General features: G+C 36.8%; 1 protein-coding gene across 1 annotated transcript in view; it reads right to left on the bottom strand.

Annotated features, from left to right (window-relative positions):
- LOC102694707 (cadherin-22) overlaps positions 1-16567 on the bottom strand; it is a 288857-nt gene that overhangs the window by 139459 nt on the left and 132831 nt on the right. The window contains exon 4 of the mRNA XM_006639486.3: positions 14817-15111. Coding sequence (XP_006639549.1) covers positions 14817-15111 — 295 coding nt within the window. The remainder of the gene's footprint in view (positions 1-14816; positions 15112-16567) is intronic.

The raw sequence follows: 16567 nt of genomic DNA, 5'->3' as shown, positions 1-16567 counted from the left end.
TGTGAGTGTGCGTGTCTGTGTCTCCTGCGATGGACTGGCATCTTGTCCAGTGCCAGTTGCTTGCTGGGATGGGTTACAGCTCCCCCGCAAGCCTGTATTGGACAAAGCTGTTAGAAAAGGGATGGAACAATTATGATCCCTGTACCACTAAGGGGAATGAGAGCTGAACACAATTATACATTCTGTGAGCTCCAGAGGGCCTTACTGGAGAGCTCCATAAGATCATAAAAAGATGGGCATTCGGCCCATCTAAGCCCATGTGATAGTAATTCATTGATCCAATGATCTCATCCAGCCATTTCTTTAAAAAAGCTAGGCTATTAACTTCAATAACATGGCTGCATATCTTGTTCCACAACATATTGGGTAAAGAAGGCTGTTTAACCAGTTCTAAGCACGTTTCTTTAGAAGTCTACCACATTTAATCCGAGAATTATTTTTTTATGAGCTTTATTAAAAATCACCCACAAATTAAAATACATTTAATTTTTTACAAATTTAATTACAAATTAAATACTCTCTGTGTATCCATTACTATTGTTGCTTATTCAAAGAAATCTAAAAGTCTGGTTAGACAAGACCTACCATTTCCAAATCCATAATGTCCACTTTCTGGGATCTCTTACATAGGTGTTTGTATACAGTAGGTGATCATATACTTTAGATTTAATAATTCGATGTTTACTCACTCTTGGGATAAAAGTCTAGGTTTTATGCCACAACTCAAGTGCTAGTAGAGCACAGTATTCACAATTCATATTCTAAATATGTTGTCAATCTATTAGCAAAAGATCTCAAGAGTTTCTCAACCTTGAGAAAAGATTAACTCTCTTGCTCAAGAATTTACTCAAACCCAGGAGTTGTTTACATTGCATTTTTTTCTTATTCTTTGTCAATTGTAAGAGTATAATGGCTGAAGGAAAATAAATAAGGTAACAGTACTGCATAAAGCTATATTTTTATTATCTATTATGCCTTGTGCTCTATCAGCAGAAAGCAAGGCAAAAAAGAGAACAAAATAACTAGAATATTGTGACTCACATTTGCACTTGTCTGGCAATACTCAATATAGACTATAAGTAAGCTGCAATTGCAATACTCTCTAACACTGTCAGGCTGGTTGGCTGTTAGATGAGAGAACCTGCAAAATAAGATACAGCTGCTCTGAGTGAGTAATTAGTACTCAGAGCCCCTGAAATTTTACGTGAGTAAGAGCAGCTACTGTGATAGGTGCTGCATGGAATTAGTCACACCTCTGAGCTAATTAAGAGGGTTATAAAAGCAAATAGAAGAAAAGTGTTTTAGTCTGTGTTAAGACTTGAACTGAGAAAGAGAAAGAGAAAGAGAAAGAGAAAGAGAAAGAGAAAGAGAAAGAGAAAGAGAAAGAGAAAGAGAAGTACTAAAAAGGTTTAGAAAGATTATATTGTATGTCCACAAGACTAATTGAGTTAGGAACACTTGGGGAAAAAAGTAGTTTCTTGGGTATAGTTTGCCTCAGAGGAAAGGGGGTGAGCCGGCTGACAGGAGGTGTTAGGACCTAAAAGAGGCAGTGTACTTTTCTCTCATTGTCAGGAGTTGGGAGTCAAAGAGAGCTGGATCTGATTCCACCCTGTCATATCAGTAGATTAAAGGGCGGTCTTAAAATGAACAAGGAAAAACAAGATGGCTGCTGTGGTATGTTTTGATTTTATGAAGTGGAATGCCTGGCTAAATGGGATCTAGAAACTTGTGATGGTGGGGGGGCAATTAGTTGCAAATGGAGGTCTGGTGGCTGAAGAGTAAGAAGAGTCATGTTGTAGAAGTTATTGATGTGAAGGTGAGCATTAAGGGCTAAGTAAAGCTCAATGCTCCAGTGTCTCTGAGTCAGAAGGATTATTTTAGTGAATACTACAAATGAATTATCCAGGGCCTGCTCATTGAGTTACAGTAAATTCCTCAGTTTAAGTAACCTGGGGTTTGTTTTGTTAAACATGTTTAACTAATTTGGGATTTTCTTGAATTAGCTTGATTGAATTAACCCAATAACTGTGAAATCCTAGTAATTCTGATGTTAAAGACAAGCTATGGTTTCAGTTATCTCATTCAAGTGGTTTGTGTTTAAACTATCTTGCTAATCTCCACATTCTAGCTACACTTCAGTAGGCAAGGAAGGTTGAAAATCAAATGCAGCAAAACAAATAAAGCAAAACTACCATGAAAGAATGTGCAGCTTAATCCGGTAACCATGAATTGTAGCTCCTTATGGAAAACTATAAGTAAATGCGTTTTGGGGAGAAGCAATATTGTAGCCATTGCAAAAACACCTGCAAAGAATTGCTGATAAATTGAATGTGGCAGTTAATTATGGAATATTTCATCATAAGACAAAACTATAAAACCTACATAAGCATTAATGTATTGGCATTACTTTAATGTGTTAAAATGGAGTTCTTTAGGGAATTGTGCAGTTGTACAATAGTTTTTATGCGACATTATTTATGTATTTGCCATAGGGGGACTACAATGGGAGCTGTCAGGTCAAGACAAATATAGGAATATCATCCACAGAGGTCCTGTACTATACAGTGTAGTACTATCGTCTAAATGAAAATCTTAGCCAAGAAGAAATGTGAGCAGAGTAAAAGTATGGAGGAGTCATCATCAACACAATAAAGAATGTATTCCTTTATTGGGTTATTCTTTTTCCCCAAAACGCTTTAGTTTGAATCAAGTAGTATCAGTTGTAAAATACATTAATATCTAAAATTAATGCATTATGTATGTCTTAACAAGTAGTGTGAGCCTTGCTGAAAACTCCATGTTGCTGGTATCCAAGCTGTCTGGTTTAATCAGAAAAGACATCACCAGGGTAAAATGTTGGAAATCCTGAAATCTAGCAGAAAAAGTGGAAAGTTGGTGTCAATGCTCTGTGAACATTTTTTTTGCAAGAAATGCCTTCCACATTTTGAAAAGACCCGTAACAACTTGAGGGTTCCTGAAAGCGGGCCAACACATTACATAGTATTCTGTGGGGTATCTGAAGAACAAGGACAAGACCACTTAAAATGCAAAAACCTAAAATTACTTGCTAGCAGTTAGTCATTTGGTGCCAAGTGTGCCAACATCATTGCACACTACCTTCTGCTTTAAGTGGATCGTTAAGTCTTACCTCTTTAACCTTGAAGCCAATGGCATCAAACAAGTGTCATGCCACAACTAGCATGTTTTAGGTTAACTGGATGAGCCAGAGAAACAAACAAACAAATGCCAATGGAAATAAACCATTATTGGAAACCAGACTTTCGTCAAACAAAATCGGAGAACAGTATCTTGTATTTCATCCTTTTTCAATTTGCCCGTCATATACAGTAAAAACTTGTAACAATGCGGGAGTGGGAGGAGGCAGGGCGAGCACCAGTCCACGTCGCCACCCTGGCTGAGGGGGCAGAGGCACTGGTGTGGGGTTCGTGGAAAATGGGGGGGGAAGGAAAAAGAAAAATGTTGCGGTGTACTGCAGCATCCAGACTGGACTTACCTTATTTTAACAGGGTCCAGTCTGGAAGAACAGGGAGTTCAAGGCCAAATCAGAAAGAGAACTCAACCTGTTCCAGTGGAGATGCACGGTAGGACAGGCGAAAAGAAGGAGAACATGAAACCAAGAAAAACAATGACCTTACGCTCTCATCACAATCCCCTCCAGGACTGTCGGCTAAGGGTTCTCCCTTTGCGGGGGTTCTGCTCGTTCCTTCGGGGAGATGTTCAGTGTGTTTTTAAAGAACCCTCACAGCTGCGGCTCCTTAATTAGCCAGGGCAGCTGTGGTTGCTGAGGCAACACATCGCCCTTTATCCATCTCTCTGGCTCCACACTGAACACGCCCCTGCATAATGACACACACTATAATCTCTTACCTCCTTATACAGGTTAAGTCTACTTTAGAAAAGGTGTATAAAAGTCTTAGATCCTTTCACCCTCTGTAAAGTACAATTTTTTTATTTGGTATATATACAGTATATTTTATTTGGTTTCTTTCTCTAACAGCTACATCTGCAGACCTTTAAATTTTATTCTTTCTTGTAGCCCCTGCAAGTCATAAACAGTAACACAATACAATCTCTATTCTATCCACTCGTTCCTATTCAAACAAAGGCAACATCCATTATGCTCAACAGAGGAAAACACCCAGGATATGCTTGTAGTAATTTATTTTTGATTGAAAGAAAAGTAACTGTAGGTAGAACTACTGTCATTGAGGGTATTTCTGAGGTTAAAAGGGGAAACAAGAAATGATATAATGTTGATAGGCATAGAATGGGGGTTGCTCAGAAAATGAAAAGTACTGTAGATGAAAGCAAAAAAGGATGAAGAGAAAAAGTTGCCTTGGAGTAAATATGCATTTGGTATGATTGCATCAGTTTCTGTGGGTCTAAAGTAAGTTTAAATCACAGTGATTTATATCTTAACAAATTAGTGTTTAATTAATTACATACAAAATGACTTTCCTAATGACTTCCAATTAAGTTGTTACTTATTCACGTACGGTACCAGTCAATAGTAAATTAACTTATACCATAGTATTGCGGAATAAACACTTTGGTTTTCTCTTAAAGCAGTAGTGAAGAACATGCTGTTATTTAATTTTACCAACAGCAATCCCTAATTAGCATCACAGCAAAAGGGCTTTTAAATAGTTTTAAGATCCTATTCACTCATGTTCATCATGATGAAACATGCTAATCACACATTTATAGAGTGATCATTTGCCTCTGTGATCACAGCAATACTTTGAGACAGGATTGGCTTCAAATTGAAAAGGGGTTAAATTGACAATTCATCATTATGGCTTCACCAAGATGAAAATCATCAATTAACATCCCTGTGTTGTAAACGTATAATACTGATTGGCTGTTCAATACTGCTTCCAACAAGCAGACAATGTGAATAAATTAATAAGGTTATGGATTTGTTTAAAAGTCTTATTTTTGAAATGGTTTCATACACTGACTTTAATTCTCATGGGTATTAAGAACAGGTTTTTGAGACAGGGCAGTTAAAATCCTCTTTTGTCCCAACACTCCATGTAGTACCACTCAGGACTGTTGTACAGTAATTTGATTTAAAGTATCATGTCTGCTCATTTTGTGGAACCTAATCATGCCCTGCTTATATAGATGGATATTAAGAAATTCTAGATCTCTAGGAGAGGTGACAGTATTAATGCTGTCCTTTTAAGAGGGGAGCACTCAGAATTTTTCATCTTAATGCTTTGATGCCAAATGGATTGAACACTGAACTAAATCTTTACTCTTTTTAAAAACAGCTATTGATCAACAGAAAAACAAATCTGTTGAGCATGATTATACAATCTTTTTATATAACAGTATTATGTACTTTTAGCTTTGAATAAACAGTGATGGTGAGTTTTATTCATATAAAGCCTATCCCAGAAAGCATTGGGCGCATGGCAGAATAAACTCTGGATAGAACACTAGTCCGTTTCAGGGCATACACAATCATACCAGAGCCATTTTTTTCAGAAGCCAATTAACCTACAGTGCCAGTATGTCTTTCGGTGATGAGAGGAAACCCATGCAAAAACTGGGAGATACAAAAGTCCACATAGATAGGATCCCAGGAACTGAACACAGGACTCAGCACTATGAGGCACCAATGCTAATCACTGCACCACCGTGCTGTTACAGTATGTTGTGTGTATGCCAGTTTATTGATATTTATCCTTAGAATTATTGCTGTATATCTTCAAGGGATATTTTATATACAGTACCTAGATTATAATAGATTAATTCACTACTTGCTTGTTGGATTGGGAAACCAGATTTCAGGAGGTATTGTATATTTTTGGTTGTCAGCTGATATAACACAAGAATTGAGCCAAATGCACACACACAGGAGTGTTGACAGCTTAAATTATGGAGTAGAAGTGCACGTCATTTACAGTAACTGTTTTTGACTGTAACAGTAACTGTTTGCTGCACAAGCACCTTCAAAAATTTGAGTGTACATCCTCTTCCCTTTTATGAATCATATTACACCTGATGTATTCACAACTACAATTCAGCACAAACTCATCAGTTCATGATCTTCTCAAACTTTGAAGGTGACAAGTTTGAAGTGAAGATTGTTAATGGGAGAACTTGAATTAGTTGCACAGATCTCTTTTTCTGTTATTGATACTGTGTTCCATAATAAGTAAAGGCGGAGGCATTTTTTTTTATTTGAACAGTTTTTGCAAATGCAGTTTGACAAAAGTCTGCTCACAAAAAAAATCTGTACAGATTTCTAACATCATTTTAGTACAAGTGCCTGTATTATTCTTATTATTCTATCACATTGTAACTACACTATACTTAGAACCCTCTGTATCTATAATTTTGTGAGCTTTAAGCAGGAATGAAATGAGAAAACACTCATTGGGGGAAGAAAATAGATTAATTGGTTTAATTTTTTAGAGAACATGATGAAATGTACTAAATACTTCACAAGGAAGAATGTTATAAACCTAACCCACCGCTATTTTCCTCTAAAATCAAATACATCTTAAAACTTTAAACTGACAGGAAGTTGAACTATTGTTTCTCAGGTTAATATTGGTATTATGATATTTAGATTCTAAACTAGGAAGCTATTATTCAGATAGTTGTTTGATGGATTCCAATAGAAATAAAGACAATTAGAAACCTATCCTTACTGTAGTTATACTTACTGATACTGTAAATCATGACTTCCATTTACTGAGTCCAGGCTATAATTGATGACCGTTCTTTGACCACAGAAAAGCCAGCAATTTCAAGCTTTATGGCAGTTAAAGACTCTGTTCTTATCATTAGCATGATTTGCCTTTTCCTAAACAGTCTTTGACAACATTTATATTACAGCATGAGCGATAAAGGCCTTGGAGATTAAACTGAATTTGAGAGACACGTCGAGAGTGCGAAAGCATAAAAGAGAGAGTAGAAGACACGGAAGAAGAATTAAGAAAAAAGACGGGGGACGGAGGATGGAGAGGGTGACAGTCGAGGGGAAGAGAAGGGGAAACGGGCACAAAGAGAAGAAAGTGGGAGTATCGGAAGATTTGTGTCTGGAGACAAATGATGGGACAGAGAGACGGAGAAGTAATTAGGAAAAGAGGGAGAAAGAAAAATCCATAGAGATAGTGGTTTTAGTTACGATGGCAGTAATTTGGAGTAAATATTCTTTAAAAGCTATGTTGTTATTCTGATCCTGGCTGAGTTCCGCTATTTCCATTACTGCTAATCATTTAACAACACAAGGCCTGAGACATGATTAAGAGGTCTGGCATAACAGTACCTGCTTCTGTTAGAGCAGTCATTGCAGATTAGTGCTGATAGGTATGTCATAAAAAATACATTAGATAAGAGACACCAAATTAAAGAATTAAAAGTTGTCGGTTGGAGTAAATCTCCTCAGTGTTCTCTCTATTATTCTTCCTTGGCTTACATACAGTATACAGTAGATGTTTGTTATTTTAGAACAATCAAATTAACTCTGCAACATAAGAGATGTAGATCCAGCCATTCAGAATGCTCGAAGTATAATGCGCCATACTGCAAATGGCATACTTCATTATATAGCATTGTAACGCAAAACACCTTTTTTAGTTTTCAATGCAGCACTGCGGTATTTTGTAAAACCACCAATTAGGCAAAATGAATGCTTTTACGTGGTGTGCGGATGAATTCTGGACTCTCACACAAAACACCTAGGTTTGAATCCTGGCCAATGCCTAGCCCAAATTTATATACTATATTGACGTTTTAATTATTTTATATATTGCAGTAGGTTAAATATTAAATTAATATTAAAAATGAAAGTATGGTAGTTTCACAAAGCAAAATTACTGAGCAAGACATAATAATAGTTTGATATAGGCTATTGTAAATATTGTTTTTTATGTTTGCATGTACATGTATGTTGTTTGTAAAACAAGATACTACTTGCATGCATTTTTGTAGACATATATTAAATCTTTATCAACGAAACTCATAAACTCAATACTCGAGTGGACAAAAAGCCCTGGAGATCTGTTGAACTATTAGGCTGGATAAAAAACCATGGAAAGATGTATCCTCTTATTAGTGCAAGTGATAATTGACTGCACACTTATTATACATTTTTAAAAAGTTATGCTGTATAATACTTGACTATATCCCTACGTACAAAAGTAACCAAGAATACAACCTTCAGGAAGCTGCTAAAATGAAATCAAAAAGTTTGTAGGAGGAAGAAAACGGAAGTTATGAGAAGAATCTTAGAGAAGGTTTCCTCCAGAAACTGATAATGTGACTGATGAATTATATACAGCATAAATAGGTAGGCATAAGAAATGTAATGTCACCACAGGCAACAATTCTTTCTCAGTATATGATATAACTCAAGCATGAATATGAAAGAACACACAGCAAGAAGGAGGTGCAGTATATTATACTGCAAATCTACAGTATGTCTTCTTCATATTTTAAGGGCTTTCTTGATCTTATTTAAATCATTGACTGCCTGGGGCCCAGAGAAGTAAATAATCATCTCATTTTTTTCAAGTGAGAGTTCAAGTGTAACGAAATCCCAGAAAACACTGTGGGCCTGGAGGACTGGTTATGCACCAAGGATGCAGCTAAGTATCCTTGAAGTCACCCATTTCTTAATTAAACTTGTGTCCGCTATGTTTAAAGTAGCATAGATTGGAAATTTGTGCAAAATATTAGCCAAAAGCAGTTATATTTTGGTTAAGCACAGAGGAGAGATTGATTGACCTCCTCTCATTTAACATCCTTCCTCTGTTCTTATGATTAACCTTGTTTGCATTGACTGTCCATTGGAAATCCATTAACAGCAAAACACCTGCTGGTAACAATGCTTTTGATGTAACTTTTTTCGCAAAATAAAATAAGAATGTTTTTATATATTACCCACAATGCCTGCAATATTAACACAATAACCAGAGAATCTATTTTCACTTAAATCAGTTCATTTTGTTTTTTACGTTTTGTTTATAACTGTACAAATATTCCTGAAGCTACATAGCATTTACTGTAAGTGGAGGAATCCACTTGAATCTGTGGTTCCCAGTAATGTGTGGACTTTACATTGACAGCTCCAGATCTGGAGGACTGGAAACTGAAGACTGGCAGTAGGGAAGTAATGTGTATACAGTAGTTCTCAATCAGCACTTAGATAAAAGGATGATCACGTATCACCAGCTTGAAAATTGAGTGCAGTGGCAAAGGAAACTTAAAAAAGGAGGTCTGGCCACTTCTCTTAATCAATCCTAACGCCGATTTAGGTGAAGGATCCATTTAATATCACCTATGTAGTGTGTTAAAACAGCTTCCGACGACATTTTGCACCCCAGGTGAGATGGTTCAATTACTGCTGAAGGGGCCTGAGGAGCCCAAGATGTCAGAGTGACAGCTTTTTAAGAGGTAGAATCATAAAGGAGATTTGTATCCCTTTTCATGGCAGGAGTGGCATACTGCCTCCTCACCCAGGCGCTTCCCTAACACTCAGCACAAAATGGTATGAAATGGCTTTCTACTAAATTCTTGGACCAAAATGGAATCATTTAGAGAGACATAAAAGGCTAGCCATCTCTACTTCAAAAGTTATTTCTCCCAGCTTCCAAGTGTGATTCATTTTTCAGTACGCACCATAAAGCACTGTACCATAAAACCCAATGGCCTGCAGGCAGAAAGTCTGCCTAGGAGCTCTGCTATGCTATTTTCAGTTACACTTCAGTATAGAATGGTTGCAAATGACACTCTATGAATGCATAATAAACAAGCTATTGATACTCATAGCTATGACAAAGCTTTAATTCAGTTTATGACTACTTCATAACTCAAAGGCAATTAAAAGAGATCTGTTTCTAACGATTAAAAATCTGCCTCATCACTCTTTTTTTACAGACATGTCTGACGCAAGAAAGAAGTACTTAGAAGTAATAGAAGAAGTTAGAAAGAAGAAGTGTTTAAGAAGTTAAACACTTAGCTGTTCCATTACTTTTCAAGTTTTCTCCTTCTAAATGAGACTTTATTTCCCTCTTCTGTCCTTAATAACATTTGAAATAAATAGGTGATTTTTTAAAATCATTTTACTTTTTAAATTCAATGTTTTCATAAAAATGAACCTTTGATATTTAAAAATCATAACAGATGAAGAACAATTGCCAAGGTAAAGCCAGATGAAAGGCTTAAGAAGTCCCCTAGTATGTGAAATAGTGAGTTCAATCAACAGCAATCTCATAATCTCCATATGATAAGATAATAATCAAGAAATCTTCAAACTGAATAAATCTTCTACGCTGTTTCAAAGCCAGAAATACTGTAAAATGATCACGTCAAAGAACGGAAACAAATTCACCTCCCAAGAATGAGATCAAAAGAGGTAACTGACTCTTTGATAATGTAATCTAAGTAAGGATACGTTTCAAAGTAGTCTTCATTCCCTTGTTAAATTAACTTTTTAAATAAAAGTTTAAATGCTCTTATTGTATATATGATATGTTTTAGAATGTATACACGATTTTTAAATTTAATTTGTGACCACTCATTCATTACAAAACCTAAGAGGAAAAAAAGGTTCCAAAACATTGAGAATGAAGTGGTTGTGCAATTTGATGAATTACAGTTTTCATGACTGGTTTTAGAAATGGGCAAAACTTAACCTACTTTGTGTCCTCTACAGATGTCTTTTTCATAGGAGCTAAGGGGGGCAGAGGTTTATATTCCACACCGTAATTATGCATTCTAAAATTGCACACACGCCAAGCGATCAAGAGCAAACTTTAAATATATTTTTTTTAAAAAAAGCTGGTTAGGCCAAACAGCTGGAGGGGAGGAAAAGAGTTTGGGGGGGCTTAATTATTAATGCCTCTGCTTGTCTAACAAGCCTTCAGCTGTCAGGATCTAGGAAATAAATAGCCAGATCCAAAGTGTTGTTTCACTCTTCTACTGTAAAGTGTTTTTCTCCCAATCTTGGATATAAAACATGTCTTTCACATTGTCTTAAGATGTGTCTTATGGGACTTATTGATCATATGGCTGCTCAATAACTATCTTTTCATTTTTATGCTTTATCTAATACATGGTCGTGGGGGAGCCGGAGCCTATCCTGGCAAGCAACGGATATGTCTTTTCACTGTGGGAAGAATGTGGGGAGAACATACTAAATCCACACAGATAGCTCCCCAGTAATTAAAACCTAGGGCCTCAGTGCTGCAAGGCAGCAATGCTAACCACTGTGTCATTGAGCCACCTCTCCTCCTCAATATACAGTAAAAGGCTTAAATATCAGTACATGACAGTTTCTATGTTCTGTGTGTCCTACTGTATTTCAAGTGTTGTTTGAAAATGCAGTATTTGAAAGATTTTTAGATACAGTAGGTAACTGCATCAGTTTGTAGAATTGTAATCATGGACGATCACTGCGAGACAAGTTAGTAGAATGCTTTGTGTTGACTTCTGCTCAGGCTTCTCAATAGATACCTTAAGGAAGCTCCACGTTGTGACTCATTAACTGACACTGCTGTGAACAGCACAGTGCCCAGCAGACAGCACAGACGTGAAGAGCTGCACATCTCTAACTGACCTCACTCCAAACTTTCAGGTTCTTTGCAGTATTTGGGAGTCAGTACTGAATGACACATGGTGGAAACCCTTATCAGTTTAAGCCCTTGCAATCCCACTGCTGGTCAGAAAGATGTGGCCACTGAGAATTCTGGCCACAGCTGGTAAATGACATTGCCTGTATCCTAGAATAGTCATGGAATCCCCAAAGTAATATTATAAACATATTCCATTGGAAGGCCATTTGATGTTTAAAGCTTTCCAGGTAGCACGTTATGCAGGAGTAATATTACATGAAAATGATGATGAGGGATGTCCTATTATTTGATACACAGATGTGTATGTTTGAATGTTCTGCTAACATAAAATCCCCATTAACAATGCATGAACTGCCATTTTAAAAACAGAGTTTTAAGCATGTTTTGCCAACCTTTCCCTTTGTTTGATGAGAAAGTAAACAGCCTGATATCTGGACAAAGGCCAACATACTGCACGGTGCCAGTGGCAGCAGCTTAAAAGAAGCACTGAAGCAATACACTCCAGGCTATTACTGGAATGAAAACAAATATACTGGGAAGCTTTTGTCTCCCAAAGTATTTTTAGTACAAAGATAAAGTACATCAATTAAGCAGTAAATGTATACTTCCATCACATCTAATATCGACAGATGAGCATATTTCTGTTTTTGTAAGATCCTACAATACTGCTTAACCATATTATTGTGCAGTTTTCAAAATCATCTGCAAACACAGACTGCCAGCACCTGCTCACCTCCCAAAGAACAGAGCCAGAATGTCTCTCGAATACTTCTAACTGCATCACACAGTGACCTCTCAACAGATATTTTTTTATTTCATTGTGTTTTTCTTTTTTACATCTGATCTGATTACAAGCCATATGTTTTGAAAATGTGCAATGATTCGTTTGTAGGTTTTTCTCATGAGATTCTAGTGCATTTCCCTTTCTTCCTTTCTTTCTTTTTGTCTACTTCTTTCTTTACAGGAAGCATTCCAAAGCCCTCTTCAGCTCAGCAACTTAAACACACGTACTGAATAAACTGTAGTCAAGCACTTAATCAGTGAGCCACTCAGACAAACTGCTTTCCACACTGCAGCCTGATTCACACAGTGTATTTTTGTACATACTGTACGCACCCTATAGAAAATAGGACAATTGTTTTCCTGAGTGTCTTCCTGTAGCTTTTTAAAAAAAATACACAGGTGGAAATAGAATATCCCTTTATATCCTCAGAGATAAAATAAATAAAAGAAGCAAATGAGCATATAAAAATGCAACTATGAAGCTAATTTGGAAATTGAATGGTGGTCATTTTTCTCTACAGCCACTGATTAGCACCATGAAATTTCATTGTTTTCATTAATGGTGCCTTCATAAGAAATTACACTTACAGGAAAAACCTCTGAGCTTTTCAGACAAGCTGAGTCTGGCCCTATCAAAACGAGTAGATATGAAGTACAGATCATATATCTGCATAAATTACATCCCACCAAGCACAAAATGGACCAGACAGAAATAGAGTAATAATTTTTGGAAGCTAGATTTTGAATAAATTATCATGCAGGATCTGACACATATGCTCACAGTAAGCACATACTATATGTACACAGGGGAGTTATTAAATAGTGTGATTAGAAAAAAACACATTTTTTTCATTTGGCCAAATAATATATAAAGTATAAATAGTTACTCTTTCAGCAGTGTCAAATAATGAATGCTATTCAAGCAGTCCTGTCAGTGTCTTCGAAGAGCCCTGACACCTGCTCTGTCAAATCTATCTTCCTAAACTGTGCAGGCAGGAGAGACAATGACCTTAACAAAGAGACCCTAATCTGCTTCTATTAGTACTTGTTATACAGGAGAGCAAACAAGAAGCTGAAAACAAACTGGAAATGCTCGACAAAGCACTCCTTTTATCTCATTAGTCCCAGTGCTTTGTTCAATGTATAAAACATGATGTGCACAACCGCTTAATGTATAATCTGAGCAGGAGTGGGAATGTGTGTGTGCTGGGGGTGTTCTCACAATAAGTAGCCAAGCTTACTTCCTTTTGTTTCTTTAAACAGCTACTGTACCTGTCTGTCTCCTCGTGCTGGACAGTGAAAAAGCAGGAATTCATTTGGAATGGGTTTCCGGAAGTGAAGGAGAAGTTAGTGATTGAGGTTTATCCCCCTGTGCTACACATACTGTACAAACTGATACAGTCTCTTGCCTATTTTATAAAACAATTCTTTCCATCCTAGCCTCCAGTTCCTTTTTTAAAAATCATTTCAACATCCTTTCACTCGCGGTTTATTTCTTCCAGGTATCAATTTATCGGTCTTCAACAATTCTCACCAGTTCACCCTGCTCTTGTAGATCCCCAAATCACCTCCACTGCCTTATACCTATGGTACCAACTCTTACAGTACATTGCTCTGCAGTTACTGTACTTGCATCCTAAATGTAAGATATAATCCTGCACTGTGTAAGATCCTGTAGTTACTACTGCACTGGGAAATGCATGTTAGGTCTGAAACTAATGTTTTCTTGTGCTACACTGGATTTCACAATTGAAAGACATGTCTGTCAAAAAGCAAAATAAGAAGCAAGGAGAGGTGGCAAGAGGAATAGTGTTGTGCAATAGTGCAAATGTTTTACAAAAATAGCCCTAAATAAGACAGTAGCTTCATGATTCTTCTTCATTAACATTAAACCAGGTGATAACCGGTTATTTACAGTGTTTAGGATAGGGTAAATATTCATTTTATTAGAGATTTTGAAGGTGGTAATCACATGATGTCCACCATGACATTTGGAGTGCCAGCATCTACAGATCTCAATCATAATCAAATGTAATATTTTTCCAGACATTCATTTAAGAGTTCAGAAGAATATTTAGCAATATGAACTTTTCAATTTGTCTATCATATCTAACAACAGTGTCAAGTCATGTCAATCCAGTCAAGTACAAAGGCAGCAGGAATACTATCATTTGTGGTATGGTTATTTCAATCAGTAAGCGTCAGACGATGCAAATTTCTTCCTTTGGCAGTGTAATGTGTGTGCAATAATATTCTGTTGGATAAACTATCTCATTCAAGGTCCTGCTGCTGTCCTGCATCTCCCTCGATCATAATCAAGTATCAAATAAATATTTTCGGATAATATTTTAAGAACCCTTTCATCGTCTTACCTGGTTATGAAGATTTAACCCCAGTTTTCCCTCCCTTCCCCCTTACCGATGGGTGACAACTCAGGCACACTTCCAATGTAGGGTCCCTCCAGAAACTTGGGTTCGCTGTCATTGATATCCTGCACCTTGATGATGAACTCGGACTCGGGTTCAAGTGGCCGGTCAGTGAGACGATCGCGGGCCTGTGCACGAAGTGTGTAGAAAGTCTTTTCCTCCCGGTCCAGTCTCTCAGTAGCATGGATGTCACCAGTGATCTCATCGATGATGAAGATAGTACCTGCGCCCTCTCCAGATATGGTGTACTTAATGGAGCCATCCCCTTCATCTGAATCTGAGTGGATCTGCAGAGGAATGAAGGAAAGTTCAGGACCCTGTTGTGAATTAGATTTTCTATTGTTTTGTACCACAACCAAGTGCATTTAAAACATATATGACTTGTCCAACAATGGACAGCATAGTGGCATCGCAGTCAACAGTGCTGCCTCAGATTTCTTAGATGCTGGGTTCAATTCTGTCCTGATCTATGTGTAGTTAGCATGTTCTTACTGTGTGCTCATGAGCTTTCACTATGTGATCCGGTTTCTGCAGTTATGTGAAGAAAACTGCCCATTTAAAAAATTGCACATGGACAAGCAATCCTGGAATTCTTAATTTTATTTTTGGGGGCAAAAAGCAGTGCTCTTGAGATGCTGGCTTTGTTCTGGTACTTTGGAAATGTTTTTTCTTGTAATTCCCTTAAGCTAACAATCTAAGAAAAAAAAACTAAATCTACACTAAACCCCTGCTCCCAGTTTCCAGCCTCCAGCCCCTACAGACTGATGGATGCAGACTGGAAGGTTTTCAGGAAATGCACATACTGTAACAATAAGAAGACTTTCGTAACAGAACTCTCTTCATAATTTTGTTTGCAGAGAATATACAGTATCATTGTTAATGCATGTCATAGACAGCTGGTATTCTTAACAATGAGAACTCCAGCACTATTTGGTATTTGAAAGTTTCTTTTCCAGAAGAATTTCTAATATAGTACAAGCTACTAAAATAATCTCTCTCGTGTTAATATTTAATAAACCCTTAATTAAATATGAGCTCCTATCCTCCCTCTAGGGATTTTCATTAAGTATTTGCCACAAACCAAGGAAATAATGCAAGGTCTGTGTCGATATTGCATTTTTTTTTTCATTTTAAACCTTCCCCCAGCAAGACAAATGAATGCTCAGAAAATACACACTTATTAGGGTATCAATATTTAAGCGCTAATAAACCATTCATATCTCCGACAGCCAGGAATACAGAAGCCTAAAATATCAAAAGCTCTGGCTTAGTCAGGCTTAACAGTTTCAGAGTTGGAAGAAATCTTTAACAGTTAAAAACAGGTTTATGAATCACTGAATATACAGTATTCCTTCAAAGGGTTTAAGTCAACTAATATCAATCAAACAAGAGTGAAACACTAAATATAACATGCAGCACTAGATTAGTTATTTTCTATAAATTCATACATGTCAACCTGCAAAATGTAATGGTTCTTCCAAGACTATAGTACAGGATATCCTGTACTAGTCACAGTTTATTTAATTTTTACAACTTGCTATCAGCTATGGAATGTTGTGGAATGTTGATGCTATTGTAAATGTTTCAACCTTTAAGGCATTTATTTTTGTAGATTTGAAGCATTCATTACATTTATTTTTTCTCCTGTGATATTGTTTTACCTACTGTAACAATTGTTTTGTCATATTTCTCTAGAAACATAGTGCAGTGTGTCCTAACAACAGACTGGGGCATTTCTTCAGA

The sequence above is a fragment of the Lepisosteus oculatus genome, chromosome 16 (assembly GCF_040954835.1).
Source record: "Lepisosteus oculatus isolate fLepOcu1 chromosome 16, fLepOcu1.hap2, whole genome shotgun sequence".
In the NCBI taxonomy this organism is placed as follows: Eukaryota; Metazoa; Chordata; class Actinopteri; order Semionotiformes; family Lepisosteidae; genus Lepisosteus; species Lepisosteus oculatus.
The sequence above is the reverse complement of the archived record's forward strand: the minus strand, read 5'-3'. Positions and strand labels throughout refer to the sequence as shown.